The 23,749-nt window shown below is 56.7% G+C and overlaps 1 protein-coding gene across 3 annotated transcripts; it reads left to right on the top strand.

Annotated features, from left to right (window-relative positions):
• The first annotated feature begins 2,892 nt into the window (after positions 1 to 2,892).
• On the top strand, positions 2,893 to 19,401 carry LOC142921686 (cadherin-2-like). Of its 3 annotated transcripts, none has more exons than XM_076062990.1 (15): positions 2,893 to 3,290; positions 5,087 to 5,314; positions 5,946 to 6,095; positions 7,131 to 7,275; positions 8,624 to 8,796; positions 9,746 to 9,883; positions 10,365 to 10,550; positions 11,635 to 11,742; positions 12,117 to 12,295; positions 13,058 to 13,200; positions 15,195 to 15,425; positions 16,372 to 16,608; positions 17,751 to 17,881; positions 18,068 to 18,220; positions 19,072 to 19,401. In XM_076062990.1, exons 1-15 carry the CDS (start codon positions 3,201 to 3,203, stop codon positions 19,309 to 19,311), a joined length of 2,532 nt encoding a protein of 843 aa, XP_075919105.1. In that variant the 5' UTR covers positions 2,893 to 3,200; the 3' UTR covers positions 19,312 to 19,401. The 3 variants fall into 3 exon arrangements, with proteins under 3 accessions (XP_075919105.1, XP_075919104.1, XP_075919106.1); XM_076062989.1 differs by having other exon boundaries at positions 17,989 to 18,220; positions 19,072 to 19,386; XM_076062991.1 differs by lacking the exon at positions 5,946 to 6,095 and having other exon boundaries at positions 17,989 to 18,220; positions 19,072 to 19,386.
• The last annotated feature ends 4,348 nt before the right edge of the window (positions 19,402 to 23,749 follow it).

The raw sequence follows: 23,749 nt of genomic DNA, 5'->3' as shown, positions 1-23,749 counted from the left end.
CATCAGGCCGAAACGTCGTGAGAATATTATTGTGTTATTTTATTTTATCAATTTATTATTTTATTCTCATTCTACGTGACTTTACCGAAAGAACCAAAGAAGATGAATCATTGCAGTCACGAAAGCTTTAAATCGAAGTTTACACACACACACACAGTATACACACAGTGTATACACAGTGTACACACACACAGTGTATACACACAAACACAGTGCACACACACACAGTGTATACACACAGTGTATACACAGTGTACACACACAGAGTGGACACAGTGTACACACAGAGTTTGCACAGTCACCACATCTTCAAAAACACCAGAGGACACAGGAGAGAAACCCTTCAAGTGCACTCTGTGCAGGAAGGCCTTTTCAGAGTCATATAATTTTGTAACACACCAGAGAACACAAGGGAGACCGCATTGCCCTGTGGACCTCCAACGCTGACAGCAGCGAGGCCGTCATTACCATCAGGTGCGCGAGACGCTCACCTACTGACACATCCAACTCACATACCAACTCACATACTCACCAACTCACCTACTCACTCACCTACTCACCCACCTAGTCACCTAATCACCCACTACTCACCCACCTACTCAGCCACCTACTCACTCACCGACCACCCACCTACTCACTCGCCCACTCACTCACCTACACCCACTCATCTACTCACCCACTCAATCACCTACTCACTCACCAACTAACCCATATACTCACCCACCCACTCACATACTCATTTACCAACTCAGCCACTCATTCACTCACCCACTCGCTCACCCAATCGCTCACCCAATCGCTCACTCAGCCACTCACTCAGCCATTCACTCACCTACTTGCTCGCTCGCTCACTCACCCACTCGCTCGCTCACTCAACCACTCGCTCAGTCACCCACTCACCCAGCCACTCACTCAGCCACTCATTCATCTACTCTCTCACATTCACTCTCCCACTCAGTCTCCTACTCACTCAGCCACTCAATCACCTACTCAGTCACCCACTCAGCCACTCACTCACCTACTCACTCACCTACTCACACAGCAACTCACCCAACAGCTACTCACTCACCGACCACCCACCTACTCACTCATCCACTCACTCACCCACCTACTCACCCACCCATGCTAATGACGATGCTGGCTGTGTCTTTGTCTCATCTCTCTCGCCGTGTCTCTCTGACCGTGTCTTTGTCTCCGTGTCTTTCTGACGGTGTCTGTCTGCGTCTCTCTGTCTGTGTCTCTCTCTTTGTGCCAACCTGCTGTGCTTTAGCCACCCGGCGCTCCGCTCGTTGTTGTGAGCGTTGCTCCTCCGCCCTCCGTTGTTGTTGGAGGGCGACTACCTCCAACTGCCCAGTAGCATCCTTCACGAGCCTCCTCCACAGAGGTCGATCTTGACACCGGTGGTACCAGTCATCGGCAAGTCCACTCAGCTCCACGTCCTCCTGTACCACATCACTCCATCTCTTCTCTAGCCCGTGCCGCGCCCGCTTAGCCCCCTCAATCCGGCCGAACAAAAGCTGTTTCGGCATGCGTTGGCTGGGCATGTGGGCTACATGACCCAGCCATCGCAGCCTTGCCCGCCGGAGGAGCTCACCGATGGGACCTTGCCCAGATCTTTCAAGGATTTGTGAGCTCCTCACACAATCCAGTCTGGTTAAACCCAGGATGGATCGTAGGCAGGCCAGCCTAAATGTTTCTAACCGGCGAAGATGTTCCATTAGGGGGGGTCCACGTTTCGCAAGCGTAGAGAAGGGAGGGAATGACCGTGGCCGAGAAGACCTGAAGCTTAGTGCGGAGCGACAGACCAGGTAGCTTCCACACAGCATTACGCAACCGATGAAAAGATATTGCCGCTCGACTGATTCGGAGTGAGACCTCTGCTGTTAAACTGGAGCCAGTCATAAGCACACTTCCCAGGTATGGGAAACTCTCCACTCTCTCCACAACTGCCCCATCACCGATTGGGAGTTGTGGGGGTGGAGTGTCCGATGGTACAAAATACCCAGGCAGGTGCTTAGTTTTGGTGGGGCTGATGGTACGGCCCCACCTTAGTGGCACGCTCCAGTCTCAGCAGCAGCGTCTCCAACTCCTCCTCTGACTGAGCAGCTATTACCAAATCATCAGCATACATAACGTGGTTGAGCAATAGGGAGCCATCCCTTGACCGCACCCGGGCATTGATCAGCCTCCCATTATATCTGTACCATATGGAGATTCCCCCGGTACAGCTATTGAAGGCTTCATGAACTACGTGGTCAAAATAGATGTTAAATAATGTGGGAGCCAGAGGACATCCCTGTCGCACCCCAAGGTGTACAGGGAATGGCTCTGACTCCCGGCCACGTAGTTCTACCCGGGCCCGCTCACCATCATGAAGGTCCTTAATGATCGTGAGCAGAGGGTCAGGTACTCCAAAAGCACGAAGAACGACCCAGAGCCCAGGCCTACTGATGGTATCATAGGCCTTGACCAGGTCAATAAAGCAGAGATGTAGGTCTTGTTGGAATTCTCTACACCTCTGCTGTAGCAGACGGACAGAAAATATGGCATCTGTGCAGGACCGCCCTTTTTTGAAACCGCACACACACACTCACACACACGCCCCCACCACCGCCCTTTATCCCCCCTCCCCCGCAGGTAATGGGCGGTGCCGTTCGTCACATGGGAAGTGACGTCACGCCAGGTGCAGCCCCACCTCCACCACCGCCCTTTATCCCCCCTCCCCCGCAGGCAATGGGCGGTGCCATTCGTCACACGAGAAGTGACGTCACGCTAGGCGCTGCCCCACCCCCACCACCGCCCTTCATCCCCCCCCCTCCCCCGCAGGTAATGGGCGGTGCCATTTGTCACATGGGAAGTGACGTCACGCCAGCTGCTGCCCCACCCCCCACCTCTCCGTCACCCACGCGCCAGCGCTCAGCGCCATTTTCCCGCGTGCGTAGTCGCCGAGAGGCCCCCAGCGAGCCCGGGACCCCGACAGCAGCCAGACCCCCGGAGCCACGGGGATCCCTTCCCGAGATCAGGGAACAACCCCCTCGCCAACACCGCCCACAGCACGAATCGGGGACCTCGCAAACGGCAGCAGCAGCAGTCACCCTAGCTACCCCCTTGCTGAGACGGGAGAGAGCTCCCTTCTCTGAGGCGAACTTGAGGGGATTCAGGGACCCCCCCCCCCCGCCCGCGAAGACGGAACCCCCGAAATGAGGGGGCTGTACCCCAGGGTGCTGCTGCTACCCCTGCTGCTGCTGCTGGGCGCGGTGAGAGCGGAGGAACAAAGCCGCGAGTCTCAGGTAACGGGGCCTCACACCCCCAAACGCGTCCTCCTCATCCCCTTCATCCCCTTTTCAAGCTCGTTCGTCAGCCCCCCCCCTCGCATCCCTCTACCACTTACACTGCTTCCCCCCACCCCACCCACCTCACCACCAACCTCCCACCTCACCAACCTCCCACCCCACCACCCCCCCACCTCACCACCCCCCCACCCCACCAACCTCCCACCCCACCACCCCACCAGCCTCCCACCCCAACATTGCCAGCAGCACCTGTGGCGAGGGTGACGGTGCCACTTTGGAATCCTCGCTGGCACAATGGCCGAGTGTCCTCACCTCCGTCTGCCACCCTCACCACCGCCGCCACCACCACAGCTGTTGCCCCCCCCCTCCCATGCCCCCCCCCCGCTCCACGCGGCCTTAACGGATCACTTCCTGCACCACGCAGCTTTGCGCTGTGCCGAATAAGCAGCAGGCGTTGAGTCCACAACCTCTGACCCCGCTCCCCCAACCGTATAACCGGAGTGGCTGAACGCAGCGTTTGAGGTAGGGTTGAGACGACGTAGAGGTACTGCTGCCTTGTGTGAGCGCAGTTACGGTGCGAGCGACGCGTCTTCACCATTCACTTTGACGTGTGTCTTTTTATTTTTCGATTTAAAGCTTTCGTGACTGCAAGGATTCATCTTCTTTGGTTCTTTCGGTAAAGTCACCACCACGTAGAATGAGAATAAATTAATAAAATGACACGATAAAATACTCACGACGTTTCGGCCACAACACAAGTGGCCTTCAGGTGAAGGAACAGACCTGTCGGGACGACTTGAAGCTCTGTCGTCCCGACAGGTCTGTTCCTTTCACCTGAAGAAGGCCACTTGCGGTGTGGCTGAAACGTGGGAATTTTATTGTGTTATTTTATTAATTTTAATTATTTTATTCTCATTCTATGTGGTGGTGACTTTACCGAAAGAACCAAAGAAAAAGCGTACCTTTTTATCCGCAGCTGGCGTTGCTATTCGGAGTTTATTTTCCGGGTTTAGGCCACGCAACAATCCGGCCAAATTTATGTCGTTAAGAACACCCCCCACCATCGGACCCCCAAGCAAATTGAATCGCCGTGGGTGAAATGAGCGTCTTAACGGTACGCCCGTTATTAATTTCGCCTCGAAATTGCGGATTAGAGGTCGGAGTATAATTAAACTATTTCAAACTTTTTTTTATTTCACCAGGTAAAGCCCCACTGGGTTATGTAGCTCGCTTTCAGAAGCGTCCTGCCCACAAACGATAGCCCGATGAGGCGGTTAATCACGTGGGCATCTTTAGCGTCACAAACAACTCCCAAGCGCACGTTGACTCTAAATGTGCAGGTAAAAACCTGTAAGAACCGGAGAAAAATCCACACGGCCACGGGGAGAACACGCAAACTCCAAATACACAGGCACCGTTAGCGTCGGCATCGAACCCACGACCTCCGGCACACCAGACGAGGTAGTTAACATCTCGCCACCGTGGGGAAACGTGAAGTAAGCGACTTGGCACGCGCGGCAATCTTCAGGTTCAAGGGCCGAGGCAAATGGGAACGGTCGGCCGGTGTCGTCGACGCGTGGCCCAACGCGACCAACGTCGCTTGTGAACTTCGTGACGTTGACCGTGCTACCCCCCCCACCCCCCCCCCAAATGGGGGACGGGGGGGGCGGCCTGGCTGGATTTCGAGCGGCGAGGAGCGCGTGAGAGAGGGGGGGGGGGGGGCCGCGCGCGGCACCGTTAGCGTCGTCCCAACGGAGTCGCCGCCGCCGCCCCTCCGCCGCTTGGCCTCGCAGGGAAGGCACGGGGGGACGTCCAAGCGGGAGACGGAGCGCCAGGAGGAGGAGGAGCGCCAGGAGGAGGAGGAGGCGGGCGTCGGCGCCGCGGGGGCGGAAGAGGGCGGCGTGCTCGCGTTCCGCCGGCTGCGGAGCGGCAGGCGGCGCCGGCAGAAGCGCGGCTGGCTCATCCCGGCGATCAACGTCCCCGAGAACGACCGCGGGCCCTTCCCCAAGGGGCTGGTGCAGGTGAAGGTCCCCCTGCCCTCTTCCCCCCCCCCCTCACCCCCTCTACCCCCACACCCCTCCCCCACCGGCAAGAAAGGGGGGCCTGGGTTCGATCCCCAACTCGGGTGCCCTGCTGCCTACGTTCAACCCCCTGTTGAGCAGTGTGTGAATGTCACGCGTTGGTGAGTGAGGGTGAATGTGTGTGTGTGGCATGTGGTGTATTTGTCTTGGGGGTTCGTGGTGTATTTAGCATGCCATGTATCAGCATGTGATGTTTGTGTGTGTGTGTACATGTATATATGTTGGGGGAGCGGTGGCCAATTGGTTAACACACACTGCGCTCTGAACCTGGAGACGTGAGTTTGATTTCCACATACGGCTAACACCCAGTGACACTTATCTGAACTTGGTCTCAACTAAGTACACGGTGCGGTGTATATAGCCGTCTCCACACTGGGGGGATAAAGGCGGCCGGGTGTGTTGGTAACCGCGTATCGCACCCCCTCGTGTGCCACGCCAGCCTTCATATTTGCTGCCGCTCGCCAACCGCGCTTGCCCCGCGTATTCACGCGATGTACGAGCGTGGCTATCGTGCAGAGCGTAACGCCGCCCCCTGCCGCCTCCCCTACCCCGTCCGCGTCCGCCCCCGCAGATCAAATCGAACACGCGCGGGAAAATCCGCTACAGCATCGTGGGGCCCGGCGCCGACCAGAACCCCACGGGGGTGTTCGTCGTAAACTCCGTGACCGGGCGCCTCTCGGTCACCAAGACTCTGGACCGTGAGCTAATCGCAGAGTATCTGGTGAGGCGCCCACGCGAGCACACCCACGTGTGTGTGTGTGTGTTAGCGAGCACACCCACGTGCGTGTTATTGAGCACTCCCACGTGTGTGTGTGTGTTAGCGAGCACACCCACGTGTGTGTGTGTTTGTGTTCGCGTAGTAAGGTCCAGGCCTCTATTGCGGAGTTTTCTCAAATTTCCTGGTCCCCGGACCACTCGGTCAGTGTAAACATTTATGTGGTGCAACCCCCTCCTGCCCCTGGTGACACAAACCATTCACTTCTCTAAATACCAATATTACTAAGTTATATTCATATTACCGGAACATTAAAAGAACGTTAACGCAGCTTTAACGGTTGAGATCTCAGGGTTCGGGTAGTTTTAATCGAGGTGGTTTACTTAATTTAATTTTTCAATTTTAAATATCACGAGTAAACTATTAATGTCCGAAACAAAAGGCGTAAACATTTGCGGATCAACCTGCAATCAGCATCGCAACCCAGCGGACCTCCAGGAGTACCGTCCCAGACCGTCGGTGGTCCAGGTACTACCCTTAGAGAACCGCCGCTCTAGAGGGATGTTTGGCCAACTCTAAACATCCAAACGTCGGCGACTACAACCACACCACCACCACCGCAACAACAACGAGACGCAGGGACAAAGGATCCCTTGTATAGCGCGTCGTAGATGGTTGAGGCAAGTGCTGTTAGCGAGCACCGCATAAAGGCCAACATTTGTGCACGACGGGGTGGGTGGCCAGCAACCCCACCCACGCTTTTGTCTCCAGAGTGGCGGCGTTTACACGGCCGGGCAATCGGGGGCGGCACCAATGACTGGGACCCAGGGGCAGCTCAGGGCAGCTCCAATGGCGATGAGAACCAGGGCGCAGAACAACGACCAGTCCCCACGCGCTTTCTTGCGTGTGCCGCACGTTGCGTGCGTTGCATGTAACGCGCGTGTGCGTTGCGTGTAACGCGTGTGTGCGTTGCGTGTAACGCGCGTGTGCGTTGCGTGTGCGTTGCGTGTGCGTGGCGTGTGCGTGGCGTGCCCGCTGCAGCTCAAGGCCCACGCGGTGGACATGAAGGGGCATCCGGTGGAGAACCCCGTGAAGCTCGTCATCAACGTCATCGACATGAACGACAACCGGCCCGAGTTCGCCACGCCCGTTTTCCAGGGCTCCGTGGCTGAGGGATCCCCACCAGGTGCGGCGTGCGGACGGGCACAGACGGGCGCGGTGGTGACGGGGGTGTGATAGTGATAGCGCCCGCCTGGGTATTTTGTACCATCGGACACTCAACCCCCGCAACTCTCAATTGGTGATGGGGCAGTTGTGGAGAGAGTGGAGAGTTTACCCATACCGGGGCAGTGTGCTCATGACCAGCTCCGGTTTGACAGCAGAGGTCTCACTCTGAATCAGTCGAGCGGCAATGTCTTTTCATCGGTTGCGTAACGCCGTGTGGAAGCTACCTGGTCTGTTGCTCTGCACGAAGCTTCAGGTCTTCTCGGCCACGGTCATTCGCTCCCTTCTCTCCGCTTGCGAAATGTAGACCCCCCGAATGGAACATCTTCGCCGGTTTAAAACATTTAGGCTGGCCTGCCTACGATTCATCCTGGGTTTAACCAGGCAGCCTGGATTGTGTGAGGAGTTCACGTATCCTCGAAAGATCTGGACAAAGTCCCATCGGTGAGCTCCTCCGGCATATAGCTGTGTCATGGAGCCCGCATGCCCAGCCACCGCATGCCGAAACTGCTTTTGTTCGGCCGGATCGAGGGAGATAAAACAGGCGCGTCACGGGCTAGAGAAGAGATGGAGTGATGTGGTACAGGAGGATGTGGAGCTAAGCGGACTTGCCAGTGTCAAGATCGGCCTCTGTGGAGGAGGCTCGTGAAGGACGCTACTGGGCAGTTGGAGGCAGCCGCCCTCCAACAACAACGGAGGGCGGAGGAGCGACACTCACAATAAGCGGAGTGCCGGGTGGCTAAAACACAGCAAGTTGGCACAGTAGGGGGCACAGGTGGTGCATCAGCCAGTCGTCTCAGTCGACCCGTGGCACCTGGGTTTGCCCTGTGACCGCCTCCCAGCGGGCGTTCGACACTTCACGTGGCCTCAAGGTGTACATAGCCTGGCACAAGCGTCGTGGTGATGTCACCGCCACTTAGTGGCGAATGGCGGTTGTTGTTGTTGTGATGGTGGTGGTAGTGGCAGTGGGGATATTGGTGGTGAATGAGGTAGAGGTGGCAATAGGCATGGTGGTGACGTTGGTAACAATGGCAATGATGTTTATGATTAACAGGTGAAGCTGGTTTAAATCATTATGATTGTGATGACATTATTTATAATATCTTTGATCGTGGATGTTGGATCGTGGACATGGACGTGGATGTTCTTGATAACGACGATGATGTTGAGAATGACAAAAATGGTGGTGGTTGTGATGCGAACGAATATAATGTTTTGTTTTTTGATAGTAACGACGTCCACGCCTCCCTCCCTGCTTTTCCCCTCTGCCCTCCCCTGCCCTGCCCTGCCCTCCCTCCCACCCCCGGCAGGCACGGCGGTGATGAGGGTCGAGGCGAGCGACAAGGACGACGCCTTAACGGCCAACGGCATGATCCGCTACAAGATCATGTCGCAGGCCCCCAAGGTGCCCTTGGAGCGCACGTTCACCATCGACAACGCCACGGGCGTCATCAGCACCATCGCCGCCGGGCTGGACCGCGAGGTGCGTCGTCCCGCGGCAACCGCCGCCGATTGGCTGACGTCGGTCCGGGGGATGGTGGCTAACCTCCGGGGTTATGTGTACGGTGTTACGTTCGCGTGTTTTCAGTCGTGTATGCACGTTGCGTTGAACGTCAAGTCGCGCGCCGTACGCAGGCGACCGCGCTGATCGGAGGTGCGAGGGAAGGGCGAAAGGCTCGACACGAAAAGCAGCTCTAAAGAAACGAGTTTTCAGTCTGGATTTAAAAGTGCACAGCTACAGTGGCTTCTTGATATTGTGTGGTGCCCTAATAAAGTATTAAAGCTTTCGTGGCTGCATAAAATTACTCATTGTTTTTTTCGGTAAAGTCACGTACGTAGAAATACAATAAAATTATATTAGAACAAAAAAACAATCGCGACGTTTCGATCACAACGCAAGCGATCTTCATCAGGTGTCAAGAACAAATCGCGGAGGTAAATACAGCAAAGAGATGAGAGATGAGAATTCAACAAACCTGAAAAAACATTATGTGAAGCACATCCAGTCAGGCCAACAACACAGTTAGACACTTCCTGGCGGACCACGAATTTCAGAAGAGCGTTAAATTTCGTGTTCAACCTTTGGATTGCACATACCAGCATAGATAGAATGAAATATATGTATTTCTACTGACCATGTACCTCGTATTGTGTGGTGCCCTGTGTCTCGGAAGCGACGGTGACGCTGCTAGCGCGCCGCGCTACGAACCCGGGGACCTGAGACCGGTCCAACACCGGTGACGGTCGACTCGGGCCTCAAATGAGTAGCCTGCTGCAGTGTGAAAACATCCCCACTAGGGAGACAAAGGCGGCCGGGCGTGATGCTGGCCACCCAGCACAAAGGTCTGTCGAGGCTGCACGAGGAATGCTTGTCCTCGTCGTTTTGTTGTTCATCTGTAAGAGTCGTGCGTCTGCGTGCCCCGTCTGTGTAGAGGACGCCGCAGTACGTGCTGGTGGTGCAGGCCTTGGACATGGAGGGCGACCCGGACGTCGGCCTCGCAAACACGGCCACCGCCATCGTCGCCATCACCGACAAAAACGACAATGCCCCCGAGTTTACGGGCATAACCGTACGCACCGCCGCCGCCGCACACAACCACGCCGCGCCACCAGATCACCCGCCTAGACTTTACATGGCCCGTTGATTAACATTGCATGTAGATTTACATTGCACTTAGACGAAAATGGCCCGTAGACTTACATTGCCTCTAAATTAACATTCGCCATCGACTAACATTTCCCGGTTGGCAAGATGTTCACTTCCTTGTGCGGTATGCGGAAGGTCGTGGGTTTGATCCTGACCCTGACGCGTGTATATTTGTAATTTGAATGTTCTCCCCGTGGTGGTCTTGCGTTCAAAGCTGTTGTGTACATTTCCACGTGATGATGAGCCACTTCGCTGAGCTACCATTTGATGGCTAGGTTGCTTCTAAAAACAGAGCTGCATAGCTCCGTGCTGTGGGGCCTCACCTGGTAAAATATTTTTATTTTTGAGACTGGCGGAACAATGAATCTGACGACGTCCCCCCCCCACCACCGTCTCCGCCGCAGTTCAGCGGTACGGCGCGCGAGAACGCGGTGAACGTGACGGTGACGACGCTGACGGCGACGGACGTGGACGAGCCCGGCACGCCGGCGTGGCGCACTCGCTACGTCGTCCGCGGCGGGGACCCCGGCAAGAACTTCGCCGTGGAGACCGACCCCCGCACCAACGACGGCAGGCTCTACGTCGTCAAGGTGGGGGGGGGCACGGTGGGGGGTGGGGGGGGGGGCACGGTGGTGGGGGGAGGGCGGTGGTGGGGGGAGGGCGGTGGGGGGGGGGTCTGTCACGCGCTGCCGCTGCGGAGACGGTGATGGTGGTTGGGTAGTGATAGTGGTGGTGATGATGGTGATGCTGATGGTCGTGGTGATGGCGTAACGTAGGTGGTGGTGATGATGATGGGGTAGTGATGGTGATGGTGGTGATGGTCGTGGTGATGGCGTAATGTAGGTGATGGTGATGATGATGGGGTAGTGATGGTGATGGTGGTGATGGTGATGCTGATGGTCGTGGTGATGGTGTAACGTAGGAGACGGTGATGGTGATGGGGTAGTGGTGGTGGTGATAATGGGGCTGTGGTGAAGGTGCCGATTATGGAGTAGCGGTGGTGATGATGGGGGTGGTGATGGTAATGGTCGTGGTGGCGGGGGAGGGTGATGTGGTGATAATGGTGATGGGAGTGGCGTCGCGATGTTATTGATTGGGTGGTGGTGATGGGGGGAGAGGTGGCGTGGTGGTGGTGATGCGATGATAGGGTAGTGATGGTGAATGCGGTGGCTGATGGTGAAATGAGGTTGACATGGCAATGCTGGTAATGGTCGCATAACGATGATGATGCTGATGATAGTGATGGTGGTGGCAAGGCGAAGTTCGTGGCGATGTTGCCGGTGGGCGACGGCGGTGACGACGTGGGGATGGCGGCGGCGGTGACTGTGGTGCAGCGGTCGTGACGGTGTTGGTGATGACTCAGCGTTTGATTGGTGGGAGGGTAACGTTGTGCGTGGTTGGTGTGTGGTGTGTGTGTGTGGTGTGTGGGGTGTGTGCGTGGTATGTGTGTGTGGTTGGTGTTTGGTGTGTGTGTGGTGTGTGTGCGTGGTTGGTGTGTGGTGCGTGGTGAGTGTGTGTGTGGTGTGTGGTGTGTGTGCGTGGTTGGTGTGTGGTGCGTAGTTGGTGTGTGTGTGTGGTGTGTGTGTGGTGTTTGGCGTGTGTGTGGTGTGTGTGTGGTGTTTGGTGTGTGTGTGGTGTGTGTGGTTGGTGTGTGTGTGTGTGTGTACGCCGCAGCCCTTGGACTTTGAGAGCTCGTCCAAGTACAACCTCGTCGTCGCCGTGGAGAACGAGGCGTCGCTCGAGAGCGCCGAGTTCGGACCGGCGAGCATCGCGACCGTCACCGTGAGTGCCCCCCGCTGCCCCCCGCGGCCCCCCACAAGTTTCGCCCCCCCACAGCTTCCTGCGCCGCTCGCGGGGGCAGATCTGATACCGCCTCAGACGGCGAAACTTCAGTCGCGCACATTTGTTATCGACAATTTTTCTCGGCCGATGAGAGCGAATGACTTAAGCACCCCGATGTTTACTTATTTCAAGTCCAGTAGACCTTTTTTTTCACAGGTGTCTCCTGGACATCTGTGCCGTCACCAGCGCTGTGAAGCACAGCGCTGGTGACGGCCGCACCGCCTCCCGCACGACCGCCCACACCGTGCCCCCCCCCCCACCTCTACAGGTGCTCGCTAACAGCCCCCCCCCCCACCCCGCCGCCCACCCGGTAGGTGACGGTGGAAGACGAGAACGAGGGGCCGACGTTCGAGCCGCTGCGGCGGGAGGTGAAGCTCCCCGAGGGCCTCCCCGTGGGCCACCACGTGACCACCGTGGTGGCCCGTGACCCCGACACCGCGCAGGGGCAGGCCGTGCCCGGACAGCCGGCAGCCGACCCTTCCTCCCGCCCTCCGTGTGTGTGTGCGCCTCACCTGTGTGTGACTCACTCTGTTCGGCTGTGTGACACTAAGCTGTGTGAATCGCCTGTGTGAACTCTGTTCAGCTGTGTGTGTGACTCACCTCTGTGTGTGAGACTCACCTGTGTGTGAGACTCACCTGTGTGTGAGACTCACCTCTGTGTGTGACTCACCTCTGTGTGTGACTCATCTCTGTGTGAGACTCACCTCTGTGTGTGACTCACCTCTTCATCTGTGTGAGACTCACCTTTGTGTGTGACTCATCTCTGTGTGTGACTCATCTCTGCGTGAGCCTCACCTCTGTGTGAGTCTCACCTTTGTGTGTGACTCACCTCTGTGTGTGATCTCACCTGTGTGTGAGACTCACCTGTGTGTGTGACTTACCTGTGTGTGAGACTCACCTGTGTGTGACTCACCTGTGTGTGTGACTCACCTGTGTGAGACTCACCTGTGTGTGAGACTCACCTGTGTGACCCACCTGTGTGTGAGACTCACCTGTGTGTGTGACTCACCTGTGTGTGTGTGACTCACCTGTGTGTGACTCACCTGTGTGTGACTCACCTGTGTGTGAGTCTCACCTGTGTGACTCACGTGTGTGTGAGTCTCACCTGTGTGACTCACCTGTGTGTGAGACTCAACTGTGTGACTCACCTGTGTGTGAGACTCACCTGTGTGTGAGACTCACCTGTGTGTGAGACTCACCTGTGTGTGTGACTCACCTGTGTGCACGTGTGTCTGTGTGATGGGGCCGCGCGCAGCTACAAGAAGCTTTGGGTGCCGGGCGACTGGCTGGACATCGACCCCGTGAGTGGCAAGGTGACCACGGCCGTGGTGCTGGACCGCGAGGCGGCCCTGGTGCAGGGCAACACCTACACGGCCACCTTCCTGGCCACGGATGACGGTGAGGGCTGCCCCCACAATGCACCACCCCCCCCCCCCCCTGTTTACAGACACGCCCCAGCTACACCACATTCACTCGCTTATTCACTCGTCATCACACCACGCTTACTCACCACTCACTCACTATCACTGGCTTACTCACCATCACTGATTTACTCACTCACCATCACTGGCTTACTCACTATCACTCACTCACCATCACTGGCTTACCACTCACTCACTATCACTCACTCACTATCACTGGCTTACTCACCACTCACTCACTATCACTCACTCACTATCACTGGCTTACTCACCACTCACTATCACTCACTCACTATCACTGGCTTACTCACCACTCACTCACTATCACTCACTCACTATCACTGACTTACTCACTCACCATCACTGGCTTACTCACCATCACTCACTCACTCAACCATCACTGACTTACTCACTCACCATCACTCACTCACCATCACTGACTTACTCACTCGCCATCACACACTCGCCATCACTCACTCACCATCACTGACTTACTCACCATCACTCACTCACCATCACTGACTTACTCACTCGCCATCACACACCATCACTGACTTACCATCACTCACCATCACTGACTTGCTCACTCGCCATCACTCACTCAGCATCACTCACTCAACATCACTGACTTACTCACTCACCATCACTCACTCACCATCACTGACTTACTCACCATCACTGACTTACTCACCATCACTGACTTACTCACCATCACTCACTTACCATCACTGACTTACTCACCATCACTCACTCACCATCACTGGCTTACTCACCATCACTGACTTACTCACCATCACTCACCATCACTGACTTACTCACCATCACTCATTCACCATCACTCACCATCACTAACTTACTCACTCACCATCACTCACCATCACTGGCTTACTCACTCACCATCACTCACGATCACTCACTCACCATCACTGACTTACTCACTCGCCATCACTCACTCACCGTCGCGCCGCGCTCGTTCGCCATTTCCCGCACCTTCGATTGGCGTGTGTGGCTTCTCCTTAAAGGTGCAATTCACAAAATGAGTGAGTGGGGTGCGTCTGTAGGTAGACTCAGCCTTACAATGCGTCCCTGGTGTGGTATGTTTGTGTAACCGGTCCACGTCTGGAGCGGCGGTGGAAGGGTCGGCGCGCTGCATTACAAACCCGGCAAGCCGAGTTCGATTCCCGCTCACGCCCAACATTGATGACGATTATTATCCGAATCGGTCTCCCCTTGGTTGACTCGGCCTCAAACAAGAGTACCCAGTGCCGTGTGTGTGTGGGTAAACATCCTCATTGGGGAGACAGAGGTGTCGTGTGTGTGTGTGAACATCCTCACTGGGGAGACAGAGGTGTCGTGTGTGTGTGTGTAAACATCCTCACTGGGGAGACAGAGGTGTGTGTGTGTGTAAACATCCTCACTGGGGAGACAGAGGTGTCGTGTGTGTGTGTGTAAACATCCTCACTGGGGAGACAGAGGTGTTGTGTGTGTGTAAACATCCTCACTGGGGAGACAGAGGTGTCGTGTGTGTGTGTGTGTAAACATCCTCACTGGGGAGACAGAGGTGCTGTGTGTGTGTAAACATCCTGACTGGGGAGACAGAGGTGCTGTGTGTGTGTGTGTAAACATCCTCACTGGGGAGACAGAGGTGTCGTGTGTGTGTGTGTAAACATCCTCACTGGGGAGACTAGAGGTGTCGTGTGTGTGTGTGTGTAAACATCCTCACTGGGGAGACTAGAGGTGTCGTGTGTGTGTGTGTCTGTAAACATTCTCACTGGGGAGACAGAGGTGTGTGTGTGTGTGTAAACATCCTCACTGGGGAGACAGAGGTGTCGTGTGTGTGTGTGTGTAAACATCCTCACTGGGGAGACAAAGGCTGCCGTGCCGAACCTTCGCTGGTTTGTAGAAGGCCGGCGAGTGGTGGGGGCGTGCGGGGATCTCGCTCTTCGTGTCTCGGCGTGCCGGTGGGAGCAGGCGACCCCGTGGCGAGCGGCACGGGGACACTGGCGCTGCTGCTGTCGGATGTCAATGACAACGCCCCCGTCGCCCGGCCCGACGAGGCCGCGGTGTGCGGCGCGCCGGGCGGCGCCGTCGACGTCACCGCCAGGGACGCCGACGAGGACTTCAACGGCGCTCCCTTCGGCTTCCGGCTGGCGCCCGGGAACCCCGCCGCCGACGACAACTGGACCATCCACCGGGTGGACGGTGTGTGGGGGGCCCCTCCACCACCCCCCCCCCCACGCTGCCCTTGCACTGCGCCACCCACACTGCCACGTCCGGCTGTGCGGACAGCAAACCGCACTCACTCGCTTGCTCACAATCACGCAGCAATCACTCGCTCACAATCACTCAGCAATCACTCAGCAATCACTCGCTCACAATCACTCAGCAATCACTCGCTCACCATCACTCACTCGCTTGCCATCACTCAGCAATCACTCTGCTCCCACTCGCTCGCCATGACTCCTACGCTTGCACTGCCCCCTACCCTGTCCCGCTCTGCCCCCACCTTGCTCTTGGCCTGTGTTGTCAGCAGAGGGCAGCGTAGCAGCAAAACCCAGCGCCCTACTCAAGGATTACTTCGTAATTATCTCACCCAGTATCTCGTTGTTTCTCGTGAACCGACTGAGCGTGGGGGTGGCACGCAGCTGAGCAGGAGCCAGTGGTATACTGGACATGGTGTGCCGGGTACGAAAATATTTTCCGGGTTTTTCCGATCCGGACGGATCCCCATTCCCCCTCTCTCCCTCCCCCCCCCAGCTTGAGCCGTAAGGCAGAGTCGCCAAATCCCGCCACGTTGATGGATCAAACACGGCGGCGGCGGGGTGCGGCATCGCAACGCGCAAAATCTTGTCCTCGCCCCAGGCCACCGCTCCAAAACAACCGAACGCGCCGGTCCATTGTCGTCGACCCGCACCTCGCGACCCGTCGGACGAGAGCCGGGAAAACGTCGCCGCCCCCGACCCCCTCCGGATTCGCCGGCGCTTTCCGAACGAGCGGGCGGCCCGGGACGCGGCCGAGAGCCGCGTCGTCGACTCTCGTCGCCGGCGCGACTCCCCGCGTCACGATGCGCCCGCCACCCCGCCCTCGGCGCACCGCGCGACATCTCTCCGCTCCACGCTCCACGCTCCCCTCCCCTTCTGCCCCGCAGGCGGCGGCTCGCAGCTGCGCATGAAGACGGCGCTGCCCGAGGGCCTCTACTTGGTGCCGCTGCTCGTCACGGACTCGGGCAACCCCGCGATGAGCGCCGTGTCGGAGCTCCAGGTGAAGGTGTGCGCCTGCGACCGGCGTGGCGACTGCGTCGGCCGCGACGCCGCCGGCGGCCTCAATGCCGCCGGCGCCGAGGCCGCCCTCCTCTGCCTGCTGCTGCTGCTGCTGCTGCTTCTCGGTGAGTTTGACGTCGTCGGCATCTTTTTGATTTAAAGCTTTCGTGACTGCAGCGATTCATATTCTTAAGCTCTTTCGGTAAAGTCACCATGTTGAAGGGAAACAATAAAATAATAAAATATATATAAAACAATAAAAATTCTCACGACGTTTCGACCATAACACAAACGGACACACCTGATGACGACCGTTTGTGTTATGGTCGAAACGTCGTGAGAATTTGTATTTTATATATATTTTATTGTTTTCCTTCAACGTCACTTTACCGAAAGAGCTAATGATTCCGGACATACAATACCCTGGTGTCTACAAACTAAGTTGCCTCTGTGGTAGTAGTTACATTGGAGAAACCAAACGCCATATCTCGGACCGCATTCGTGAACATAAAGCAGACCTTAAACACGGTAGGACCAACACCTCGGCCGTAGCAGATCATTGTTCTAATTCAGTAGGCTCACATGCCATTGACTTTTCCAAGACGGAGGTTCTTTGTAAGCCATCTGGCTTCCATGAGAGATTCGTTCATGAGGCTATCCACATATACAAGCACAGAGACAATTTCAACCGAGAAGATGGATTCTATCTTAGCAATCATTGGAAAGATTTGATAAATCATTTCAGTTCTTGATTGATTGTTCACGCTTACAGTGGCTTTCAGACAGCATACATAAAAACAAATTTCGTCTCCCCCCTCCTCTTTTCAAAAAATAGATGGACTAGTCCTGGCAAACTGCCAATCGTTGCGCGTGACGCAAACGTTATTTTTATATATATAAATAAATAAATAAATGTGCCGTTTTCAAAATAAATGTATGCAAACCGACACACCTGATGATGACCGTTTGAGTTATGGTCGAAACGTCGTGAGAATTTTTTATTGTTTTATATATATTTTGTTATTTTGTTGTTTCTCTTCAACGTGACTTTACCGAAAAAACTAAGAATATAAATTACTGCAGTCACGAAAGCTTTAAATCAAAATTTAATATAATAGCCGTCGGTATCGTTCGGGGGGACCCGGTGCTGCGGACGCGGGGCCCCCCTCCGGCGGCGCGGGGATTCGTGCGGCGAGATCTCCGTTCGTTCGCGGAGGATTTCCGCGGTTTGACCGGGGCGGGTCGCCCCCCCCCCCCCCGCGTGCAGTCCTGGCGCCGCTCTTCGTCGCTCGCAAGAGGCGCCGCGACGAGAAACCGCTCTGCGACCCCGAGGACGAGGAGGAGGGCGGCGACGTCTTCACGTACGACGACGACGAGGGCGGGGGAGAGGAGGACCGGGTGAGAGGCGTGCTCGCACATCTGCGCGGTGCGTTTATGCGGTGGTGCGGTGGTGCGGTGGTGCGGAGAGACGGCAGTGTGGCGGTGGATGCGGTTTGACTGTCCAGCGAGAGACCCTCTCGCGGTGGCGGCAGCGCCCTGCGTGCCCACGCGCCGGCGAGATGACGGCGCGGTCTGCTGCCGCAGGACTACGACCCGGCGCTGCTGCTGGTTCGGCTCCCGAGCGAGCTGCCGCCGCCGCGCCGCGAGGGCCCCGGCGTGCGCCACCTGGACGAGCGGCCGTCGCTGGCCGAGCCGCGCTACCCGCACCCCAGCGACATCGGCGACTTCATCAGCGAGGTGGGTGGTAAGGGGGGGTGGGTGGGTGGGTGGGAGAGGTGGCAAACGCCGCACGCACGTAGGGGATGGAACCGCGCACGACCAAACCCAGCGCCGCGCACGTGAACCATCGCCGCCACCGCCCCGTCAAACGATGCACGAGACAAAGGTCCCGTTGGCGAGGAGCGGTGCACGGAGGAGGGTGGGTGGCCGGCACCATGCCCGCTGGCCGTCTTTGTCTCCCCCCCCAGTGGCGATGTTGACACGCCGCGCCCGGGGACTCGATTGAGGCGGAGTCGAGCTAGGGGGGGAGGCCCAGGACCGGGTCAGATAATCGTCACCCCGGTGTTTGCTCGTGAGCGGGAATCCGACTCGGGCCGCCGGGTTTCGTAACGCCCCCAATTGGCGCAGTTGGCTACGTACGGCGCAGTGGAAGTTCTACGTAGACACGTACGTAGTGCGGCGCGCTGACCACTACACCACTACACCACCACACAGCGCACAGCGTGTAGATGATGATGATGTCGTCTTAGTGGTGGACGACGTCATTGCTGGCGACGTAATCGCCGATGTTGTTGATGCCATGGCGACCTTTTGCCGTTGCTACTCAGGTCACCGTCGTCGGCGGCGGCGGCTGTCGATGTCGATGACGTCATCGTCGGTGCCGCCATTTGTATTGTTGCTGATGCCGTCACAAACGTCACCGTCGTCATCATTGGATGTCGATGACGTCATCGGTGCCGACGTTTGTATCGTTGCTGATGCTGTCACAAACGTCACCGTTGTCGTCGGTTGTCGACGTCGATGACGTCATCGTCGTTAACGTCACCGTCTGTCTCCGGCGGCGGTGGTGGTGGTGTTCTGGCTTCCAGGGCCTGCGCACGGCCGACGACGACACGACAACACCGCCCTACGACTCGCTGCACGTGTTCCACCACGAGGGGGACGGCTCCCTGGCCGGCTCGCTCAGCTCGCTCGACTCTTCGAGCGCGGGGGGGGGCGGCGACGACGACGACCACCACGACTACTACGACTACTACGAGCGTCTCAACTCGTGGGGGCCGCGCTTCCGTAAGCTCGCCGACATGTACGGCGGCGGCTGTGACGACTGAGACCCCCCACCACCACCACCACCCTGCCCCCCACCACCACCACCTACTACTCTCAACCCCACTCTCTCCTCGTCGTCATTTCCTCCTCCCCCCCCCCCCCGTGCACCTCCACTCACCCCCCCCACACCTGCCAGCCTCGCCTACCCCCCCCGGCACCCACCCACCACAATACCCCCGTGACCGGCTGCCCACCGCATAGCACCGGCTGGACTGCCGATCCACCAGCCAGTGCGCCTGCCTGTCCGCCTGCCCGCCTGCCCGCTAGCAGCAATTTTGAGTTTGGAGGCTACTCCTTTTTTTCTTCTTTTGGGGGGGGTGGGGGAGTGGAGGTATAACCCGACTGGAGGACGAGGCGACGGTACGTGTAACGACTTCGTGGTACCAGGGCGGCGCCGCTGTGGTCCCTCCCCCCCCCCCGGCGAGGGGTAATCTGCGTTGGTTCACGACGTCGGGAACGGGAGGAAGTGGGCGTGCTTGCGGCGACGCGGTTCCAGATCTCCGGGTACGGACGAAGCCGATCCCGCGTCGGGTTTATGATGCGTTTAGAAATTCATGGACGGCTTTTTCTCAAGTCCGCGTCGCGACCTTGGACGAGGGGAGGTTCCTCGTCAACGAATCGGCGACGCTGAACGTTGGTTTGAGACGAAACCGGCCGGCCCGCCCACCCGCCCGCGAGCTGAACCGCAAAAAACCACGGCCGCCGGTTAAAAAGGGGCGAGTGGGCGGGGTGAGTGAGCGGGGAGGGGCGGGCGAGCGATTTTAAGCGAGCGCCGTCGCTAACGCTCAAGTTGGTACGTCGGAGCGACTCCCCCAAGTGACGCTGCTGCCCGTGGGTTCCCAGGTGCCCCCCCCCCCCACGTACTCCACAACTCCAGCCTCATGAACCATCGTTGGCCGAGACAATGACGTCTCTCCTCTTACCCCACCCCCGCCTCTGCCCAGTATAGTCGCATGGATAATGAGTTTATGGGACTGTACCAACCAATCACGTCAGCCGGGGGGTGGGAGGGGGGGGTGTCGGGGCTCTACCGACAGACGTGGTTGCCAGCAGGCGGTGATGTGCAAACTTGCGGTGTGCCACCGCCTGCGTTTTGAATGGTTCAACTAATCACGACTAATCACGACTATAATCACGACTAATCACGACTAATCACGACTCTAATCACGACTCTAATCACGACTAATCACTTTTAGGCGGTGGAGTTGGGGCAGCAAGCAATGAGGCCTCCTGCCCCGTTTTCAGCGCTGTGGAAATATAAGCTTCATAAAAAACTCTGTTGATTTGAGCTCGGCCTCTGTGGCTGTTAACTTGCCGAGTACAACATTTATTTAAGTGCCTATTTGGGTTCAGCACTGGGCGCCGGCTCAGCAGAGCTGCCGTGCCAGGGGCCATGGGGGGGTGAGGGGGGGCGGAGCGGTGGGTGGGGCGGTGAGCCGGCCGTGGCAGCAACCGCGCCCCGCGGAGACGGAGCCGCTCGCCGTCACAGAGCCTGGCGGAACAGCTCGCCGTGACGTAGCCGCCGCCACGGCGGTGCGACGTAACCAGCGGCAACGTAAAACCACGGCGATGGAGCTGCGCGTGGCGACGTCACCACGTCGACGTGAGCCGCGCGCCGACACCGATTGGACCGTGGTGCTAGAGGCCCTCGCGTCGTAATGGAGCCACGCTCGGTGAGCGAACCACGCTCGCGGTTACAGAACCGCCACCACCACCGCCCCCTCATATCGAGACTCGCAGGGCTCTAACCAGCGCCATGCGCGGCGCACGATTGATTTTTTTTATTTCATTTTTTTGATCGGGTGCAACCGCAACAAACATAAAACGTGAACATGAAAACATCTTAAAGTGACTATGCGCAAACAGAAAAATCCGGGAAAAAACAGCAAAAATCTTCCACGAAAAGCACCGTACTCCCACGCTCTGTGCAAAAATTCCAGCGGGATGCAAGTCAAACAACAACAACAAGACAACTTAGATTAAAGCCATCATTCTAACTCCGTACTACAACAGAAAAAACATGGCCAAACCAAAAAAAACTTTTCACACGGTTGCCCTGGCAACAATTACAGTTTCCTGGCAACCAAATCCAACATTTGCCTGGCAGTCAGGTGCATGCAGTAGCTCACAGCAGTTGATTTTATCGATGATTTTTTTTGCGACGATTATGAAAGTATTTTGAGCGTCCTCTGTTCTTTTAGTGCGGCCGCTCCCCCCGCCTCCCACCCCCCCGACCGCGTGATGGGGGGCGATAAGAGGCGGCTTTTATGTAAAGGTGTGCGCGGGTGTGCCCACGTGTGTACACTTACGCGATCCACCGCCCAACGGTTTCACAATAAACGACGACCCCCGTTCCCTGACTCCTCCGCCGTGCGGCGTTCACTCGCTCGCTGCACCCCACGCGAACGGGAACCGGACCGGCGCACCTGCCGGGCGGAAATTGAACGACGACAAACAGAAACGCGAGGCCGGCGGCCGGACCTCGGGCCGCGTGCTCGACCGCGGGGAGGGCACGGCCGAAGCCGGACTACTCGCGCAGTGGCCTCCGGCGCTTGCGCCAGGCTAGGTGCGCCCCGTTCACCGCTCGCACGGTAAACGGAGCGTCTCTCGTCTCTCGCGCGTGCGAGCGCCGCCGCCCGATGCGAGCGCCGGCTGGGAGGGGCGCCGCGGCAGCGGGAGCCGGAGTCGAGGAGGGCGCCCGCGGCGCCGAGATTCTCCGCCAGGCCGAGGCCGACGACGGACGGCGGCGAGAACTCGGGACGGCCGGCGGGGCGATTCGCCGTCGATGTCCACCGAGGGGCCTGGCGATGTTTGGAAAGATAAAATGTCACTGTTCGATAACTTCCACGTGTTCGTTAAAGGAGAGCTGAAAAAACTGTCAGGTTTTCTTGCAGCGGCTGCGTACGCCGCTGCGATTTGTCTGGACGATGTTAATTTGAAATTGCCAGCCCCTTCTCTCGAGACGGGGGGGCGCATGTTTGAGCACGCGGGTTGGCGAAAGGGAGGCCCAGGAGCGGTTCGGGTATCAGCCTCCATCGATGTGAAGGTCCCATTGTGGAGTTGAATCTTCATCTTCACATTTCACCTTCAATTCTTCGCTCTTCACCATCACTTCTTCACTCTTCACCATCACTTCTTCACATTTCACCTTCACCTCTTCATATTTCACCTCGATATCTTTAAAAGTGTCCAAGCTGGGATTTTCTTCCGGTTCTTGTTTCATGAGGGATGGGCTCATTGCGGCACTTTGACTTTCACAAGCTGATTTCAGACTCCACTCCTTGTTGATCTTCTGATGCTTGTGTGTTGTCTGGTGTCCATGAAGAGTTGATGACTGTGAAAACGCCTTCCCACACACACTGCACTTGAAGGGTTTCTCTCCTGTGTGTGTTCTCTGGTGTTTTACAAGAGTAGATGAATGTGCAAACGCCTTCCCACATACACTGCACTTGAAGGGTTTCTCTCCCGTGTGTGTTCTCTGGTGTGTTACAAGAGCAGATGAAACTGAAAACGCCTTCCCACACACACTGCACTTGAAGGGTTTATCTCCTGTGTGAGTTCTCTGGTGTACATGAAGATGTGGTGACTGTGCAAACGCCTTCCCACACACCCCGCACTTGAAGGGTTTCTCTCCCGTGTGTCTTCTCTGGTGTCTTTGAAGATTTGGTGACTGTGAAAACGCCTTCCCACACACACTGCACTTGAAGGTTTTCTCTCCCGTGTGTGTTCTCTGGTGTGTTACAAGAGTAGATGAACGTGAAAACGCCTTCCCACACACACTGCACTTGAAGGGTTTCTCTCCTGTGTGTGTTCTCTGGTGTGTTACAAGAGTAGATTAACGTGAAAACGCCTTCCCACACACACTGCACTTGAAGGGTTTCTCCCCTGTGTGAGTTCTCTGGTGCAATGTCAAATGTTCAGTACGATCCGTGCTGTATGGACACCGGTCGCATTGATGCCTTTTTGCACCGAGCTGCACCGAGTGCCTTTGCTCCATCAGTAAAATTCTGCAGAGGAAGCGACAGCTGCAGAGAGACAAAAATAATATCCACACCATCTACACGTCAGTATCGATGCACAGAGGAATGCATATATACAGTCACACGTGACTAACACGTCTATACTTATTCATATATTCATGTTATAGTGAAAAAGTGTCCCAAATTCATCACACGAGCTGTTATGGCACGCAATGAGGGCAAATGTCATAAACGTGCCTGGAAGCGCTCGTATCTTCAAAATGAATGTTAACCCAAAACTCCGAGCACACAATTTCGGCTGTCTGGCTTCAAAATGAATATTTATGAAAGCTAAATTCAGGTGACCTAGCAAAGGGTGTTGAAAATAATACTATTTGTGTTATGCAGAAATGCATAAATTAATGTTCAATCACAACTTATAGGTGTGAAGCCAGGCACAGATGTCCTTGAATGCTGGGAT

The sequence above is a fragment of the Petromyzon marinus genome, unplaced genomic scaffold (assembly GCF_048934315.1).
Source record: "Petromyzon marinus isolate PM22_M1 ecotype Great Lakes invasive population unplaced genomic scaffold, UKy_Petmar_22M1.pri1.0 PM_G_Scaffold_84, whole genome shotgun sequence".
NCBI classification, from domain to species: Eukaryota; Metazoa; Chordata; class Hyperoartia; order Petromyzontiformes; family Petromyzontidae; genus Petromyzon; species Petromyzon marinus.
This window is presented reverse-complemented; position numbering and strand designations above follow the sequence as displayed.

What these genes read in the sequence shown, in the direction of transcription:
- LOC142921686 (XM_076062989.1), top strand. Translation starts at nt 3,201, where the DNA reads ATGAGGGGGCTGTACCCCAGGGTGCTGCTGCTACCCCTGCTGCTGCTG. An exon ending in TCCCCAAGGGGCTGGTGCAG is followed by an intron (nt 5,315 to 5,945) that starts GTGAAGGTCCCC and finishes CCGCCCCCGCAG; the next exon opens with ATCAAATCGAACACGCGCGG. An exon ending in GCAGGCTCTACGTCGTCAAG is followed by an intron (nt 10,551 to 11,634) that starts GTGGGGGGGGGC and finishes TGTACGCCGCAG; the next exon opens with CCCTTGGACTTTGAGAGCTC.